At 36.6% G+C, this 19,221-nt stretch overlaps 1 protein-coding gene across 1 annotated transcript in view; it reads right to left on the minus strand.

Annotated features, from left to right (window-relative positions):
- The window catches only part of INSC (INSC spindle orientation adaptor protein), a gene marked incomplete at both ends in the record, with an annotated part of 97,696 nt that overhangs the window by 45,458 nt on the left and 33,017 nt on the right, over positions 1–19,221 (minus strand). Inside the window, 5 exons of the mRNA XM_082000462.1 lie at positions 6,692–6,817; positions 12,643–12,756; positions 15,227–15,350; positions 17,011–17,063; positions 17,533–17,878. Coding sequence (XP_081856588.1) covers positions 6,692–6,817; positions 12,643–12,756; positions 15,227–15,350; positions 17,011–17,063; positions 17,533–17,878 — 763 coding nt within the window. The remainder of the gene's footprint in view (positions 1–6,691; positions 6,818–12,642; positions 12,757–15,226; positions 15,351–17,010; positions 17,064–17,532; positions 17,879–19,221) is intronic.

Here is a 19,221-nt window from a genome sequence, read left to right on the forward strand (position 1 = left end):
GTTATCAAAAAGGCTATGTGAAAAGCAGCTTTGGAAAATGTTGTTCCTCACACTATTCCTTAGGGTTGACTTGTATTTCTGTGTCATTGTAGCTCTTCGTTCTCCTGTGATGTACACAATTACCCAGTGACAACAGTCAGACACAGTTCCCAGCTCCACCTATCAATGACACCAAGTTTCAGTGTGCCCTGCACTGCATGTCAAAAGTTGCCTGAATTAGTCTTTAAAAGATTATCCTTCTCTCTCAAAATCCAGAGCAACAGAAATCTCTTTATCCATTCCTGCCTACTGTTTGTAACTTCACAAGTGTGATTTCAAAGCCTGGCTACAAACGGCCATGGAAGATGAGCCAAGACAATGTTCTCGGATGGAAAAAAGTGCATTATGCAAACCAGAAGAAAAGTTGACTCTTCAGCCAAAGGGTTGTAAAAGGAACACATCCGTTTCCATCTAAATCACTTCACAATCTCTTAGCACACAAGCCAGTGTTCTGTGGTTTGAAGCATGCAGCAAGAAAGTTTCCAGTCTCTTCCCACCCATGAAGCTTCACAAGCACTATTTTAGGTAACAAACAAGAATGACATTCCCCTTCACAAAGCAGTGTTGAGAATGTGTTTGTCAACATGACCCATGAAGGACTTCGAAAGGATTATAACTTCATGTGTTACCTGGTTTTGTGTGAAAGAGACAAGAGAAGGGCCCCACAACAACTTATCTCCTTCTAACGACTTCTAAAAGTCCTTTATTTTACTGTTAATACCCAGCCTCGCCCTATCTCACTCAGGAAATAGTAACATGAAATGTTACTTTCTATGAATTAAAACTAAATTTTGAAAACTATAGTTTTCTTGAAAATATTTTTCTTAAAAAAACAAATGCTTAATCTTTTAAACTCTTGAATTAAATTCATTTTAGAATAAAATATCTGTGTAATTTTTATCATCTTATAGGCCTATCTAATCCCTTGTTCTGAAACTAACTGGGTTCAAAACGACTGCAATAAACCAGAAGAATTTTTCATATATTAACCAGGACAAAAAAGTTTAATACAAAGCTCTTCCGAGGAATGAGAGAGGCTAAAAGGCTGAGGCAGACCTCCGCACTCCTTGGTATCTTCACATTGCTGGAAGTCCTGTCAATAAGCCGCTACTTGCCATAATAAAAATCAACACTTCACCACTTCTCAGAAAGCCGCACACTACTCTGCACTTCATAAAAGCAGCAGCCTGCAGACATGCTTTTAAATGTATCCATCTATGGGTGTCTCCTTTTTCTCGCACACCTTTTCTAGAAGACCATTACTAAAGTTTTGTGTCCCCGGTTATTTTGCATTTGGAATATTCAAATACAAAGACAGCTATATAGTTCATTCAGATCAGGCAAATTTTCAGTCTCCTGTAAGGTATGAGGTTATTTCCATCATATACCATGTACTACAAAAATAAGGATGTTCATGATGGTGGAGCAGTCACATGCTGTGACAATGAAATCCATGGGCCACCAGCTAACTTCTGTGTTCAGATTTTAGAAGTGGTGACTATACCCTCATACCAGGTCATTCAAGTGCTCATAACCAAAACCCGCTCCATAATTCTCACTTCTGTCTCACCCTACAGCTACGTGAACCTTAATGGTTTTAGCAGCTGAAAATTAAGGCAACACATATACTTCATCTGAAAAAAAGTTACTCCCTGGTTTTGACTGTTAATGCTTGAAACAGAAAGTTCAAGGTGGTTAGAGCTGAAGGAAGTAATCAACTTACATTCACCTGAAAGCTATGAATAAATTGTAGTTGCAGGTTCTGTAATAAACATTTTACATAATTTCCACCAAAGGCTTGTTTCTCATATATATCATTGACAGACTACATCTCCATCATGCAGAAATTATTATTGTGTATAAGATCATGGTTATTCTTAAAAATCAGACTGGGTTCACAGTGAACAATAGATTTTAGGTCACTCATGTTTAAGAAGTCTTAATGAAATTCATATAGTTTCCCAACCACAAAAATTGTACACTTTGTATTTGCTTCCCCGTCTTCAGATTCTTTTTCTGGAGATAAGCAATTTGATATAATGTGCTTTAAATGAAGGATTCTAAGCAATTTATAATCTATACCTAGGCAATTTTCTTAAAGCACAGTGATAAAAGCTGTGTCATTTGTTAAAAAGAATGTTTTATTAATGAAAGTAACAACCGTTGTCACCAGTCTCTCTGGAATATCTTCTCTTAATGAGCTGATTCCAGGTGTCTTGCTTTCTGGAGTAGTTTAAATACTATAAGTAAACATACACAGCACAGTGTTAATATTTAAGCAGCTGCTTGAATGACTGCTTGTATAAGTCATTATCTTTCTGTGGCAGTTGAGCCTTGATCTAGGTTCCAGCTGAGTTGCAGCTTTTTAATATAACAAGTTTTCACATGCACAGTGAAAATTGCAGGACATTTGCACTATCTGTTTGCTATTTATTTCTGAACTAACTCTGCAGTTCTTTTACTGCAGCAGGAAGTTTGCCTCAGTGAAAAGCACACAACTGATCTTCAGCATAGGGCAAAAATTGAAAAGCCATGCCTTCTGGGACCAGTCAGCAGCAAGCATTATGTGGACAGACCTGAAGCAGAGAAACTGCCACAGACTTTAGGCTTTAATGAGGCTACATGTCAGCATATATATAGGAGACACTTGGTTCAGCACACTCTAGAAAACAAGGACCTAATGCAGCCCCAGGTAAGGAAAGGCTGAAGAACTGCTTTAGGCAAACGATGTGCTAAAGATGTAGGATTGTATTAAAATACTAACCCTTTTTCCAGGCACAGTTGCTTCATGTTGAAGACAATATCTGTTAGATTTTATGTGTGTCTTGACAATGAAAATGGTATTTGAAGTACAGTTATTCTTAATGTAATTTGAAGGATGTACATTATCAGGCAATCAAGATCACCTTTTTTTTTTTTTACCTTAAGTTTCATGAAATACGCATTAATCTATTCCAACTCTATGCCTTCAACAGTCCTCCCTATGTGGGAACCCTTGAGGTGAATTAAGTTTTCAAAGCACACTCATGAAGGTTCAAATATTCTTTCCTCTAGAACCCTCAACAAATGTCTGTTTTGAGAACCAATCTCCCACTACATCCCTGTATTTCTGCCCTAAACCTCAGGGCTACACAAACAGGTCTACACGTGCAGCACTGATACTGTTCTTCACTTTCCAGTCATGTTCACCTCTCCCAAACTCCTTTCAGTTCTTCTTGTTTTAGTGATTTTAGCTGTTTTCTGTATTATCTATTACCTGTATTTTATATTGTCTCTGCATAAACTCTGCAATGGCTAGACCAGGAAAAATGATCCTCCTAATGCAATGAGCTTTCTCCTAAAAACTTGCAGGCTCAAGTGCCACAACACAAAGCTCGCTTGGCTACAGGGACAATGCAAAGGAAGAAAATTCTGATTGATTTTCCAGGGTCTCTCCACTTCTCTCTGAAGTGGGACTGGTTGGGCAGCTGAGACTAAAGAATGATCTCAAGCCTGCTGGTGTCACAGTGGATTATGAAGTTAAAGTGTACCAAACACAGCTTGAAGCACCAAAATCACCACTTGTTACATAGCAGCACAAGTTACATAGAACAACAATTTTTTACACAGTCCTCAGTCACAAAATGAGACTATTTTTTCACTATCTTTCTGCTTTAATTGCCTGGCTAATTTGTTACTGTTGATCAAGTTCCTGGAGCTCTGTAGTTCAAGGTACAACAAAGTAACAGTACCTTTTCAAAAGTCAGTAAAGTACTGGCAAGTGAAATAATAACTATTCTAAACTGGAATTTTAACCAACTGATTTTTGCATTATTGTACATACAGCCAACTAGATTCACCTAAAAGAGTAAAAGCTGGTCATCGCAACAATTACTTGGTCATTGTAATTAGAGCAAAGATCAGTTTGTTTATCAAGATGATGAAAAATTAATAATAGCTTTTTCAAGTGTGCTGGTAAGAGAGTAATGCAGAAATATATTTAAAGATGTGTGACTGGGAATAACAATAATTTTTTTTTTAATTGAGAAAAATATTTTTGCTTAAAATAGGCAATTTTCTACGTCTTTAGAAATGAGCACTCAATTGTTGTGGTATTTCCACATTGCAATACAAAAACTCACTCAAGACAAATGGTTTAAACCCTGTGTAGCACCATTCGCATTAAATTTGCGCTAATTATTAAGAAAGGGTAATATTCAGGTATCCTAAAACCCAAGAAAGGTGTTAAAATACTCCCTACTTAGAGTGCCTCCTGTGAACTCCTAACTTCCTTGCTTGCTTTCTAAATACCCATCTACATTAACACAGATGTTCCTGCTATCGTCTTGTGTTGCTCTTGAATTGGCAAGATCAAAGAGCATTGGATAAATAAACAATACTTATAATGTCTTTAGTAATTAAGCACTGCAATTACTGCAGAGAGTATACCACCCCTTTTTAGTTCTCCTCACAGACAAATGTTCCATTAGAAACGATAGCTCCTGTTGCTTTCTTAAGTGGTCTTCTAAACACTTTAATGATTGTGAAATCTAATTGAAAAATAGAGGGGGGGCATTTTGAGGGGTTTTGTGTTTAGGGTTTCGTTTTTTTTTTTTAAATCTTGAATGACCTAACCTGAATTGTTTGGAGGCCAAGATTTATTTGTTTGAATGAAGTTTCTGTCATTAAAAATCAAGTTCAAATTGCACTGATGTTTTAATGCACTAGGTGGCATAATGATATTCACATTAGAGCAAATTAAATGCTCCACCACCACTGTTGGATAACAGAAGCTGCCCTTTCTGCCAGATAAGAAGTCCTATGGTAATTTCTGTAATGATAGGAATGCTAACATTATTAACTCTTCTTTTGTTGTTCTCTGCAAGAGCATGTCAAATATTAAAAGAAAAAAAAAATCATTCTTATTTAAAGAAGACAACATAAAAAACTGGAGTGCTGTTCACATCAAAATACCGGTCATCTGATCCATGCACTTTCCCTTCTCTATGTTCAGAGTATCTTGCTGCCTTTAAATAGGTGTACAGGAAGGGTGAAAAGACAGTACAAAATGTAGTAAAACTTTCTTTTTTACTATCGTTCCTCACCTCTATAAAGTAGTAAACCTGGGCTGTCACCAGCTGATAGGTTATTTACAGATGACATAGCATTCTACTGACCTGTGTTGTTTAACCTCCACTTGTACTTGGAGGGACATTAACCTCTTTGCAGAGAAATTTCATTGTTTCTTTTAATTTATTAAATATCCCATTCTCCCCCACCAGAAACCCAGGCATATACTGGACCCACATAACATATAGATCCCTCAGCAACACAATTTTAGGCAAAGAAGTTGACAAAGTGATAGACAAATACTCCTGTCATAAACCTGTCTGTTCAGTCAGGCACGTAGGATTAATATCCAGCCCCTCATATTGCAGACTTAGGTTTTGCCAAGATGTGATTTTAGAATTGAAGGCCCAGGTGAAAAATTAACTACTGAAAGCAGTGGTAGGGATTTCAGTTAAAAATCCTTTAAACCCTACTCCAACCCTGATTGTGACAAAGTTTACCCTGAGCAATTTTAGTTGTGACCAATATTAAAATAGATCAAAGACATATAAGCTTGAAAGTTATCACTTTTTCTAGGACTCCTGTTTTGTCAGCTTTGATATGGGCTACATTAAACATATGTTGACTCTGCCAGGAATTGGACCAGGTGAGTTGAATCAATCTTTTCCATTTCTTACTCTATTAATTCCACTGTTATGGTGGACATAATGAAAGATCCTTTTAGACTGATTCTGGTGTCAGTCTGAACCAGCATTATGTCAAAAAAAATTTAAGTCATCTTCATTTACTGTAAGCTCAGAGTCTTGCTTTTTGCTGCAGAAGTTCTGTCACAGTTTGCTTGAATTCTGGGCAGTAAATTACAAGATATGTCAATGTAAAGTGGCAGTGAAATCATTTATCATTAACTTGAAGAGGCCATTATTCAGCTGTGGAAGATGACTGTTTTATGAAATACAAAGGATGAGATCATGATTTAGTGACCAGAAGTGTTCATTTCCAAAACACAGCCGTATGTAGCGAGAGGGAGAAAGGAATGGAGCCTAAGCAGGTGATACAATTTTATCTGGATAAGGTCTTGATATTTGCCATCTCAGTTAAAATTGGCTTTTATGAGACTTGTTGCTGATTAGCAGACACATTTTCTATTGGCTAGCTGTTATATGTGTCTGAGTTCTTTCTGTGCAATTACAACTCTCACAAGTTACTGCAGTACCACAAGCAGGTGCCCTACCTGAGCAGCAGGAAAGGATTTAAAGAGGTATAAAGCTTTCTGTGTTTTAAGGGTATTTCAGTTTCTAAACAAACACTTCAGAGAGTCCAGAAATTATGTTTTCCCTAGGTTTTTTTGACATAGTCACTAATGTGTTTGCCTGTTTTATTAAAATTATCCCCACTTAGAAAGCTTATTCGTACAAGCAACTGAATAGGATAATGTTATTGCTGGAACTAATTTTGTAAAGACTGAACATGTTCAGCACAGAAAAAGTGAGCACAGTATGGAGCACAGTATCAAACACCACCAAGTTATCAATTCCTAGAAGAGATTAAAGGCAGGACTTCTCTGTTTTATGACGCAGTCGGTAAAGAACGCTGAAGTGCCTACCTTTTCCAGCTGGTGCATCCCTTCCTCTACACAGCAAATGGATGCCAACGTTCTCAGCGTCTGGGGATAAAGGCACCTGAAACAATCCTGGCGACAGATCTTAAAGAGAACAACTACACCTCCTTCCTGCAGGGGAAAAGCAAAAATCAGAAAATCAGCACTGAATGCTTCCCTAGTATTTAACTGAGATTGCAATGGTGGGTAGATTCCTTCAGTAATTTATCCAAATTAGCTATCATCACAACACCAACACAGAGGATGTTAAGCTCACATGGAGAACTCAAGTTGATTAATGCTTATTCACTAAGTGATGAAAAAGTAATATAGCCTCAGCGGGAGCTATGCTTAAGCGATTGACTTTTACCAATTACAAGCACAATTTAAATTTAACTTGACATTCATGCAAAAATTACAAAGAATTATCAATAGGCGGCAACTGGAGTGACATTTAAATGATAGTTCAACCATATGCTGTTAGTTTAAAACAGATTTTTGTTAGCATATATTTCCCATACATCTACATTTCTGAGCTCCATACGTTATTTACCTAATGCTGAAATATGAAAGAGAAGGTCATATGGTTGAAGAGCTACTGAAAATAATGTGGAAATAGGCGTCAAGGTCTATACAGATACAATCCATATCTTCATCCTCTAACACATAAAATTTGCATTACTATAATTTTTTCTTTAAAGATTTGAGTATATATATACATCCTAACAGTAGCTATCCTTAATAATTTCCAACACAGCTTGTAAACATATGTGTTAGCAAAGTTCATCTAATAAATGGAAAGATACAAATAAATAGAGACAATATATATCCTTCACATAGTGGGGTGGTTTTTGGATTGCCCTTCATTTCAAAATGTTATGCCATCAGGTAGACAACAGGTGCCTTATATTGTGCAAGAGCAGACATATAATGAAGAGGAAAACATTTAAAATATTAATGACTGATAAAAGATCTCAGACTAAAGTACTCCAATTACAGTAGTAAATTAAAAACAGTTGGAATCATGGACCAAATGTAATATACACCCTTCTTTCTAAGCCTGTTTCAATAGCCTCTATATAAAAATACTTTTCAGATTCACAGAAATAATCTTTTTCTTCTCAACCATTTGAAAACTCAACAAGTTGTACTGACATAAAACCACTGGACTACAATTCAGACTTCACTCATTTTCAGAATTCTACATTTTTGTACTAGTTCTGCTGGCATAGAGTAGAGAATAATAGAGCAAGAAAAGCTGTCTGTTCAATCTAACAAGAATACATACCAATTTATAAGAAAATTAGAATTAGACAAGATTAACACCTCAATATATTATAGTTTTTTATATTGCAGTATGTGATAGTATAGATAGAAGTTTTATATTATGTCTTTGCACATGTATATGAAATTTCTGTGAGATCAGTGAAAACAGTAGGCTTACTGAGGTTTGCTAAGAGTAAAATTTATTTCTGGAATTCTAAGTGCACATGTATCTGTATGAGTTATTCTATATCTAGTACTGTTATATATAGCCTACTGCAGAAAGACATTTCTGAGCCTTTAAAATAAGAGGCAGTACACTAACACAGAAAGTTTCAGTCCTATATATTTTTCCTTCCACAAAAGTATATCAATATTTCGCCCAAGCAGTAATTCAGTTGTCCATGAAAAATATAGATAGAAGCTATTACAGTGTTGTCCCGAAACCTAAGGTAACTGGGATTTTTTAAAATGCTACTTTATTATGAGTTTCAAAGCCCCCACAGTTCAGCAGAATCAGAGATGATTTGATCCTCTGGTTTAGTCATAAAAAGCAGAAGGCTGTGGACAACACTAGTAAAGCTCAAGTGATGTTGGCACATTAGCTTCAAGCTTTCTGTATGACAAATGGCTGCCCTGCTTTTGCCTCTTGATGGACAGGAAGTGATTTATCACTGCATTTATCAGAAGGAGATCTAAACTGTTTATTTTGTGCCCTGTGTACCATTACCAAGCTGTAAAATATTGATCACAAATAATGAACCTAGAGAGCTGTAAGTGAAATAAGGAATAGGTAGGAAAAACTGAGCCCAATTCTATGGCTTGTCAAAAACACTCCCCTCACTGGGATCTCAGCATTCTTCGTGCTTTATTCACATTTTTCAAGATTTGTCCCCTGTGTTTTTGCAACTATGACAAACCTATTCCATCTGACAGGGAGACACATAAATTGGTTAAATGGGTAAGCAGTACCGTTCAGACAGAGAATCATAACAGCACTGAGCTTTGCTTGCTTTGGAGATTATCTTGCACCTTTCCAAAAGCTCCCAAGATGTCTAAGCATGTTTTCATTTATCCTTTGCAGTCTTTTTGGTGTTTCCAGTTTGTGACCAAATAACACATGAAATGCTGCTCTTGCTGTAATTCAAGTTTCATCTGGGACAGGCTTCACATCTCTATGAAGCAGTATCTGAAAGACAGAACTTGCTTTACTGCTTCATGACCTATTTCCTATACTGGGTTAACAGGAACTGGATTAAAGCAATTTCGTGGAGACATCCCTGAGATGCTGTTCAGAAGGGCTAGCAGTAGTTAACAAAATCACCTGAAATACAATCACAAAAACTATGTGAAGGAGATCATGAGTATAAAAAGCCCCACTGTGCATAGTGAGTTGAGTGAATAAAGAGGGGCGAGAAAAGGCATCCAACTCTAAGGTGTAAGATTTTGCAGCTTCCGCCTCAAATAACTCAAAGTGCAGTCAAATCTCATCAAGCCTTTCCTCATGATGGAGGACAACATTTATAATTAGCTTGAAAGATGACCTCAAAAGAAATCTTTATAGTAAATACTTGCTAGAAAAAGAGCTGTCACAGAAAGAATGTAAGGCCAAGATGTATTAGAAGCTTCTTAAAGCATGTGATCTGCTGCACATCCACAAAGGACTCAAATAGTCAAGCATCCTCCAAAGAAGAGTGTGATAAGCAGGTATGGCTGTCTTCATTATCTTTATTTTTGCCTCTCCCTCTTTTAGGAGACTATTATTGTAGCATACAGTTCAATACAGTTGATATTAGACCCTCATTACCGTCAGTGAAATGGAATTATTTACAAAGATTTTTTTCTTTATCACTTTGTGTCTCAGAATTTATCTATTGTAACTCTGGAACTGATTTTTACCAATTCTTCTGGTTGTTATGAAGTTAAATCAATTTAGAACCAGTCTACTTCAAGTAATGCTAATTTTTCACAGTTGCTCGTCTGCTCAAAATTTATATTTCTGTTTTTTCATGTTTCCTTATGCTCTTCGAACACAAATGTAGAGTTTTAACAATCGAGACTAATTTATAATTTTTAATATAAAAGTTCCCACTATCGAAATCTAATAGTAAAAAATACTTTTGTGAATACACGCCTGCAATGCAACCCCAGACAATGATACAGCAAGTTAGTCACGTTGTTTGATGCTTAAGTATGTGCCATAAGACTTGACAGATGAGTATTTTAGCAACATTTGGTTCCAAAGCTAGGAAACTGATCTGGAGACAGAAACCTCACTAAAACTTTTCCTTGGTAGTTGCAACAAATACTCTACTTGGCTCTTCCTTTCCTCATTTTCTATTTTGCTTTTAAAGTTATCTAAACTGGTGCAGTTTCCATTATGCTGCCTCCAGTGTAGCTGGTTGTAGATGAACACTACATATTATGGTTCGAAACTCACAGCTCAACATTGGTTCTTCTGTTAGCTCAGAATTCGAGGATTTTTATTATTATTATTATTTAGGCTTTCTCCCTTCATTTCTTATCTTGCCCCTGCTACTACTCATTTGTGTTAGAGATCTTAGTCTTTATACTTCTGACAGCTAGTGAGAATGACTAACTGGCTACCAGGGTGAGTCAGCAACATGACTCTTTTTACAGCAGATTACAAAGTTAAATGCTAAAAAAAAAAAAGTTCAAAGAATGCCTCCAGGTGGAATAAAATTATAGGTGACGCTTCATCATGTGGGGGTAGCATTTCAAAGCCTTTTCAAATTTTGGTAAAATATTGGTGGGGGAGGAGAAGAGGGGACGTGAGGCGGGGAGGGAGAAGACTGAAAATCTTACCAAAATGTAACATGAGAAACCAGTTCCTACAACATTGTAGCTCTACGATATTATCATGATTCTTTGTTTGCATCCCCAAGATTTTGGTGTGCTTTAGAGTTGTAATTTATAGCTTGAGACAGGGAAAAAGCTAATAACAGTGTTCCACAAGATCACAAGTTGTCATGGAGAGTAAGACTTCAAGGTTACATGAACAAATTTGTTGAGTTCTGCTTTCACTATAAACAAATGTTCCACTATTTTTTATGAAAGATAGTATGACAACTCTCAAGGGAACTTCTGTATCTGTGTGAGGTTTTAAGATCTTTGCAAAAATTGAATCCATTCTCACCCTCTTAATGAGTGGGTGCAGTTCCAGATTTCTTTTTTTTTTCAATCAACTTGCAGTTTTACTGTCATAGCTAACTACTCAATTAACTGAATTTAAAATTCTGGTCTAATTTCTCTGCCACCTTCCTCACCGATGCAGATAACTGAGACAATACAAAGGGTGAAAGATGATGGTGAGTCGGGACAAATGTATTTCACAGTGCACAGGGGAAACAGACACACAGGACAGGTGATGCAATCACCACTGTAATTTGGCAACCAAAATGCCATTTAGGGTTCTTTGCATAAGGGGATGCATTTCCTCACTTGTAAACCTGTGATACATCCAAGTCTTAGCAATAAATTACCATAATGATTTATGGAAGGTCAGACTTCACTTCTGCTAAATTAAACTGTTATGGAATTCACACAATGATAAAAAGCACAACACCAATCTTTGTCAATTTGTTGGTTCTGCACTTCCTCAATACCCAATGTTTTAACATTGTTTTTGGATACCACTGAGTGGAGCTCAAATACCAATTTGGAAAAAAATTAAACCTCTCAGGCTGTTGCCAGGATCCACTACACTTTTCCGAGTTTACTTCACTCACAGCCTTCAGAACAGAACAGTACCTTTTATGGTGCTGTTTAACCTCATCTCTGAGCCGGACAGGCAACTGGCACACCACTCCACAAGCAGTAGCTTGGGAAAGGGGGTTTTCTCCTTTCTATATACACTGCGGTTGTGATTTTCTTGTCTTTGACCTCACACAATGCCCTGTCTTTCTCACTTTTTCAAGATCCAAGTGCCCTTAAAGGTGAAATATCTGCAGGGATTGCCAGTATCATTAACCTTGGCAGAATGATTAGTTTATACCAAAAGTTAACATCAACTACTCAGTAAGCAAGAACACACACTGCCAGAAGTAACTGCAATTATGTTCCTCTGTAAAATTAAAATAATGGATGCAACGTATTTCTAAAATTACATCTTTAATATCTCTAATCTCCTCTGTACACACAGCTGAAGAAGTCTTGCAGTTTCTCTGCAGAGCGAGCCATATGCATGGCCAATTGTAAAGTTTCTCTCCACTTACGTGCCTGATACTTAAAAAGCACTGACAGGAGAGACACTAAAAAGATGCCCAGCATACTGAAGGGAGTGGTAATACATCAGGTGGCACAAAGACAACTGAGGTTGAATCAACACCCAGAAGTCTGTTGGAGCTTACCACCCTACTGCGGTTGTTTACACAGGCATTGAGCTTTATTTAATGAAAGATTTGGGGGGTTGTGTCCCCCCCTTTTTTTTAAATCTAATAGGATAATTGTGGTAGTAAACTCTGCAGAGTAAGGCTTGTAAAAGCAGAAAAGTAGAAAAAAATAGTTTCTCAGAGTAGATTTTGTTGTTCTTTAACCTAGATTATTTGTCTTCTGAAACACAGAATTTCATCTTGTACTGTACATTTCAAAACCCACAACCACTACTGTGTTATAAGTTAAATAACTCACTTGTATTACTAGTTTACTTTGGATTAATCAACATATCCCCTTACCTTAGCTATGATACGGCACAGATGAGCGCCTTCCTGGGTAAGACTGAATAAACTACTAATCGCTGACTCAGTGATGTACACACTATCCGACAATTCGATTTGTCTCAGCAGGTTCTGTGTGATACAGGATAATAAACATAATTTACTTCCAATTAAAAACATTACTGTTATATTTAAAGATAAGATGGAGTAGAAAGTCTAGTTCATTTAATCCGTATCATTTTGCTTCTCATCCAGAGAAAGGAAAAAAACCATGGGCAGGAGTCAGACTGATAATATTGTAACACATTTATCATTGCATTTGAAAAGATGTAACCAAGAATAGTGATATTTAAAAAAATATATGAATAGAGTAAGAGAACAGGTATGTATGTGAGAATATTCAATAAAGAACTCTTCAGCTAGTTAGTAAATTATTATTGGATTTGGCCTGGGATTGAACTAAAGTATTCAGAAGGCAACTAATTGTCTTAGTGTAGAAGCTGTATCACAAGATGATACAAGATTTCCACCTTATTTATAAGGAATATCCTTATAACTTTTCTAACACTGCTTTCTAAGGTTCTGGGTTCATCACTGTTCTCAGTCTACGCAGAAAATATCAGACAGATACAGGGAAATCTCATAGAGAAATACAGTTTATTTCTCCAATGCATTAAGTTAAATATTTTTATCTTTGTAAATAGTTATCTTGCTTTTGCAGGTGTGCAACAGAGAAATACAGCTGTCAGAAGAGTATGAAGTTTATTTAATTTTACTTTCTGAAAGTATACCAAATCATTAGAGGAAGAATGAATTATATTTGTTAGGAGAAGGAAGGTAAACATTTTTATATTTAATCCAACTTTGAAAGAAGAGGAAATATCCCATATTTTATACTCTTATTTATAAAAAATTCAATTATCTTCCCTTTAAGAGACTTGTGTTCTCCCACCTTCAGCATTAGAAAAAATATTCTATAAAAGACATAAATTATCAGTTCACATTTTGATATTAACCTATTCTGAAAAAAATCCTGATACACTGATTAGAAAAGAAAGCTCTTGAGTATACGATTTAAGCTGAGAGTTCTGGCCTCTCACACAGGCACTTAGTCTGTTCCAGAGCAGCAAACTACCCACAGACAATGCGGTTGTGTGGCAGAAGTGGGCACACAGCCTGACTGAATGTCTAAGAAAACCATTCTTAAAAATGTTTTTATTAATGACCTCTAATCCAAGTCTCCAGCCACACAGATACACACGAGATGATGGAGAGTAATTAATTCTGCTCCCTTAAAAGGAAAAGAGACTAGGATTTCAGGTATATCAGTAGGTGTCAAAGTGCCCAAAGACAGAAATATTAGCAATAAAGAACTGCTCTTCAGACTAAAAAGAATAAGCATCAAAACAACCACAACCTACTCACTAAATTTGCAATATGCAAAATTATTTATACACTTCAACTCATATGTGGCATTTAATGTAGTTCTCATAAATCCTAATCAAAGCACATCAGCAAGTAGCTTGTTAGTTTGACTGTTACTCTGCAAATGTATTCTGGAGATTCTCACCTCCTAGTAATAATCTTTTAAAACTATAAGGCATGTTTCTGGAAAAGCCATAACTTTTTTTTCTATCTTAATGCATCAAGGTATGCTAGAATTTAACCAATACCATGCATTAATTTTGTTTTATTACAGTAGTAAATACTATTTAACCATTTCCTTGTCACTAAACCTATTATTTCCTCTTTTTCTGCAGGGACAACATAAAATTTCAGCATAACATTACCTCTAAAATATGAACAAATTAATTGAGCATAATTACATTTGGGGGGGTTTATTTGAGGAATATTAGAGGGTGCAAAGGATTTCTAATGAGATCTCAAGCAAGAAAACAGTGTGAGTTCAGATAGATTAGTTAGACTTGCAAGTTGCTACTATTTCAAGAATGGTCTAACGGAAAAAATTTAATGCATTTGTAGTCTCAGACTAATTACTCAGCACATTTATCTACTTGTAATCTCCACTGGAAACTACACATAACACCTGCAATGTTACAGCACTGTTTCTGGAACGTTACACATACATGTATAACCTGTGCACAACACTGTATTTTATCACTACTTCCTAGAGTCTAAGACATGCACTGGTTAAAATGTATGCTAAAATAATGTACTTGCTATATGTACATCTTCTAGAAAGCTTAGCTTTTAATGAGAATCATTCTGAGCAGGAGAGACTTTTTTCAAGGTTTCTAAAGAAAAGCAGTATCTGTATGAAAGGAAGAGAACATGTGTCCAAATGTCTTATTAGCAAGACATTGTCTAGAAATTAGATGCCTTGCAATGAAGGAGGCTTGTCAGGAAAAGTAAGTAACATAGTGAGCCATGGGAACATTTCATCTGGGATTTGAGGTTATTGGAGAATTTGAGAATACAAACACTTAAACCTTTTTGCAAGATATTTGAATTGCTGACAAGTTTGCTGAAAGTTGAAAGCTGTAGTTCTAATTCTCCTCTTAATGTGTGCTCTCCCTCAAGAGTCAACAATTTAGAAAAACTTAAAAATAAACAAACAAACAAAAAACCCCTATAAACTAACCTGTGCTTCATGTGTTAAAACCAGCTCTATCAACTGTCCAAAATACCGTGCAATGGTAGTGAGTGTTTCATTAATACAAGATTTCATGGACTTCAGTATCTGTTCATCTTCAGTTTGTGTGCACCTGAAAAGAAAGAGAAAGGAAAGAGAACAAGGAAAAAAGATGCAACAGGTAACTATTGGTTTATCAAGCCGATTGTCACAGGCGAGCTCTCTGTTAATAATGGGGATGTAGTGGGAAATCAACTGTGCACATGAGGACACTGTCTTTGTGCCACTAGCATGATACCAGACTTTAATCACAGCTTTGTCTACACATAGTAAGTATACTATCAAAGGACAGCAATGGACATTAACGAATAATTTTGGGATCACAATTTACTTCACTGACAGCAGGCCAAATTTTGCTGCAGATGCTGTGTGTTTATACCAGTGTAACTCTGCTATTTTCCACTTATGCTAATAGTTACAGTCACTCTAGGATGCCTGCATTTCAACTGCAGCTGTGTATATCCATCGATCTTTCGTGACCAAAGATGCACTTTCAATACTTTTCATTTCTTTACCTTCTTTGCCATAGTTTAATAATAGCAGGATAAGGACACAAAATGAATGTATGTCCAGATGAGTAAAGGTCATTTAAATCTAAACCACACACTCAAAAGTAAAATTTGGCCTTCTATGCAGAATGATTGCATACAGCAGCTTTACAGGGTTAGTATAACTATCCTGTAACCAGGGATATTTGGCAGTAACTGAAGAAATGAGATAAAGATGAAAACTTTATACAATTCAAATTAAATACCTAATACTTCCTCACAGAATGCATTCATTTTAATTGTCAAAACGTATTCCACCCAGGCAGGCCATTGTAATGGAGGATAGTTTGGTTGATCAGTGTCTCCACCTACACAGTAGTTCCCCTTTCAGCTTTACCTGACTTTCACCCACCTATATCAACTTTTTGTCAAACAGATGAAGGAGGGAGAGGGCTGAATTGGGGCAGACACTATGAGATCAGAGCTCTCATTAAATCAGTGTGTCTCATCGTAGAATATAAAAGTAAAGTCTGAGCTGTGTGGGTTTGGCAAAAAAGCAATAGTGCTCAAGAAATGTTCTTTCCTGATAATTAGATGGTGTGTTTTTCCCTGACGATCCCACAAGCAGAATGACTTGCACAGTGTTTAAAGTGAATCAAAAAAGACTGATTGAACTGTGCTGAAGGAAACAGGATAACTTATGTTAGGCCGGGGAAATATCGTGAGCAGAATTATAAAGAGATTCTTATTTTCCAGCCTCAGCATTCTGGAGTGCATGGATTTGAATAAACCTACAACTGCAATTTAAAGGAATGTGTATTTCAGTTTGGTTTGCTAATACATGGATATGTGCATACAGGAACATGTAGTATGTCTTGCAACATAAGTTTTCACACCAGCTGAAATCTTGGCTCCACAGAACCGGAAGGAAACTTTGTTACTGATACCATTAGAGCCAGACTTTCTCCTTTGATGTCTAAAAGCTCTGAAAAATCCACTTGCACGCAGCTTTGTGTCTATGCCATTGCTCTTTGTGCAACAGCAGATCCCATCTTTCATTAGGATGCAGTTTAGATAAAAGCAACTCACTTCAATCACCAGAAGCTAACATTTAGAAAGCTTTTCAGCTCTGTGGGGTCCTAATTCAAACATTTGAGGGAGTTAGTGGATTTGGACTTCTCATTAGAAATTTTGCAATATAATAAAACAGCAAAATGAATATTTCAAGTAGAAAATTTAAATTACCTTTCTGTGAATGCTGTAAATTCTGAACACTTGTCTATTAAAAGTTTTTCAAACTGCAGAGAGAGAAAGTAGCTTTAAAGTAATATCCATACAAAATTTCTTTTAAAATAAATAATGCTTGTTTATGATAATTAGGTGAAAACCCTCCAGAAACATAGTATTTCATATGGACACCTTTCTACTTTTCTGAATGAGCAGTGATAAAACTGAAGTTAACAAAAAAGTAGTATTTTCTGCACCTCAAATGCAAAGGAGCTCACAGATGGGGCATCTAATTACTTTAGTCCAGTAGTCCTCAAAATTGAACTTTTTTTCAACATAATTTGTTGACATTATTAACATTCAGAATCAGGCCTATGACAAAATAGGATCCAAAATGAGTCAAGAATGTTTCCATCACTGAAAAGGGATTAGAAAGTCTTAAACAAGGGACAGTATGTAAAAGATTGTTTAAAGTAAGTTTTAATTATTACAATTAAAAAATTAAGCAAGACAAACATGACATCAGCTAAGGCATCCCACCTGGTGCATTTCTTCTGAAGAATTCCTGGTGAATGAATTGTATTCATTTATCATTGAACGCACATGGCAGTTGACTCTTACTGTCATGCTGTGGACTCTCTGCCATCTATTCTTCTCCAGCTTTTGAGCAATCCTGGTCAACTCTGTGCTTATGATCCAAGCTCTTTTTAATAACAGCTGCAAGTTATCACATGTGCTGTATTGTGCGGAAAGGATAAGTTCGTTTTGTTCATCCTTCTCAATGCTGATTGGCTTGGACTGGAGAATACACATACATTCACAGTCTGTCATCAACTTCAGATCTTCCATCCATCGCTGAACGGAGTCCACCTGAATTAAGTGCATGCTAGAAGGCAGAGAAAGAGAAGGCAGAATGAGGTAAAGCAAAACAACCTTAGAATAACCACCAGCAACGCCATACAGTTGCATCCACCTACCAGTTTGCAACTGATTGACAAAAGGCAACTAATTGAACGTTTGCTTATAGTAACATGCAACATGCTTAGCTTTCTATTCCAAACTCAGGTTTTGGTTTTCTACTCATCTTTACACCACATACCCTGCTATGAAATTATTTGTGAAAAATCAGTAGAGATTAGAGATAAATAAACAGAAGTTTAGACTACACTTTTGGGGGAAAATGTTTCTTGTACATTCAGAGTTTAATATGATGAAGGAGCAAAGTTATGGGTATGTTTGCTTGTTGTTTATGGGACTGTACTGTCAGCTTTTTCTAGACACTTTGCCTATTAGACACTTAACAGAAAAAGTTTTACCTTGCAGCATCTCTGCAAAGCCCTCCCATCCGCACTGACACAGCCAAACCAAGACAGTGAATGATACTGTCAGCATTTCTACCATATCGTAAGCCCTTAAATCTCAGCTGATTCTACTTCCTGACCAGTCCTTTACCTTCCTCCTTATTTCTCACTGCTCTCTGTACAATTTGCACATCTGACTTCCAAAGCACGTTTTTGCACTACAGCAAATATGCTGTGAACCAATGAGGCTGAAAGAAATTCCTTGAGGAGTACAGCCTGACACAATGGGCCTGCATTTTGTGCCCTTGCACCCTGCAGCTAGTAAAATGTGGTACCCAAGGCAGCAGATGTACTGAGCTGTTCTGAGCTTTGTGAGGGATCCCGAGTTCCCCAGAGCCTTGAGGTAGAGTTGCCTAGAATTCCTTCTTATAGTGAGGTGGCCAGAACCTAATAAAAACCCCTTAATCCTCACCCCAACCGTACGTACAGACAGAGGCAGGTTTTATTAGACATGACTAGTGTTATTAATGTTCTATCTAACAGTATATAAAGGTTAGGTGTAGGACCCTATGTCAGACAGAGCAAAGTTTGCACAGCTGCATTCATCCTTACCTGCTTTGTCTTTACAGACAGGCTATGGTTTCTGCTTTTGTTTCATTTAGTTCAGGGGCTTCCTTTGTGGCGGCACCCTGATCCATTTGACTCCCTGAAAATTTGCTCCCTCTGAGGCCTACCTGGCCCACTGCTGCCTCACACAGCATCTCAGACCGTCTGCACAAAATGTAGGCTCCCAGCTTTGCATTTTGACTTTCCCTTACTATGTCTAAGGTATACATAAATAGATATATCAATTTTTAATATCAATAGTAGATATATAGTAAATATATATATAAATATCTATCTAAGCAACAGTTACATAGATCTAAGG

The sequence above is a fragment of the Phaethon aethereus genome (genome assembly GCF_964289735.1).
Source record: "Phaethon aethereus genome assembly, chromosome: 5".
Classification (NCBI taxonomy): Eukaryota; Metazoa; Chordata; class Aves; order Phaethontiformes; family Phaethontidae; genus Phaethon; species Phaethon aethereus.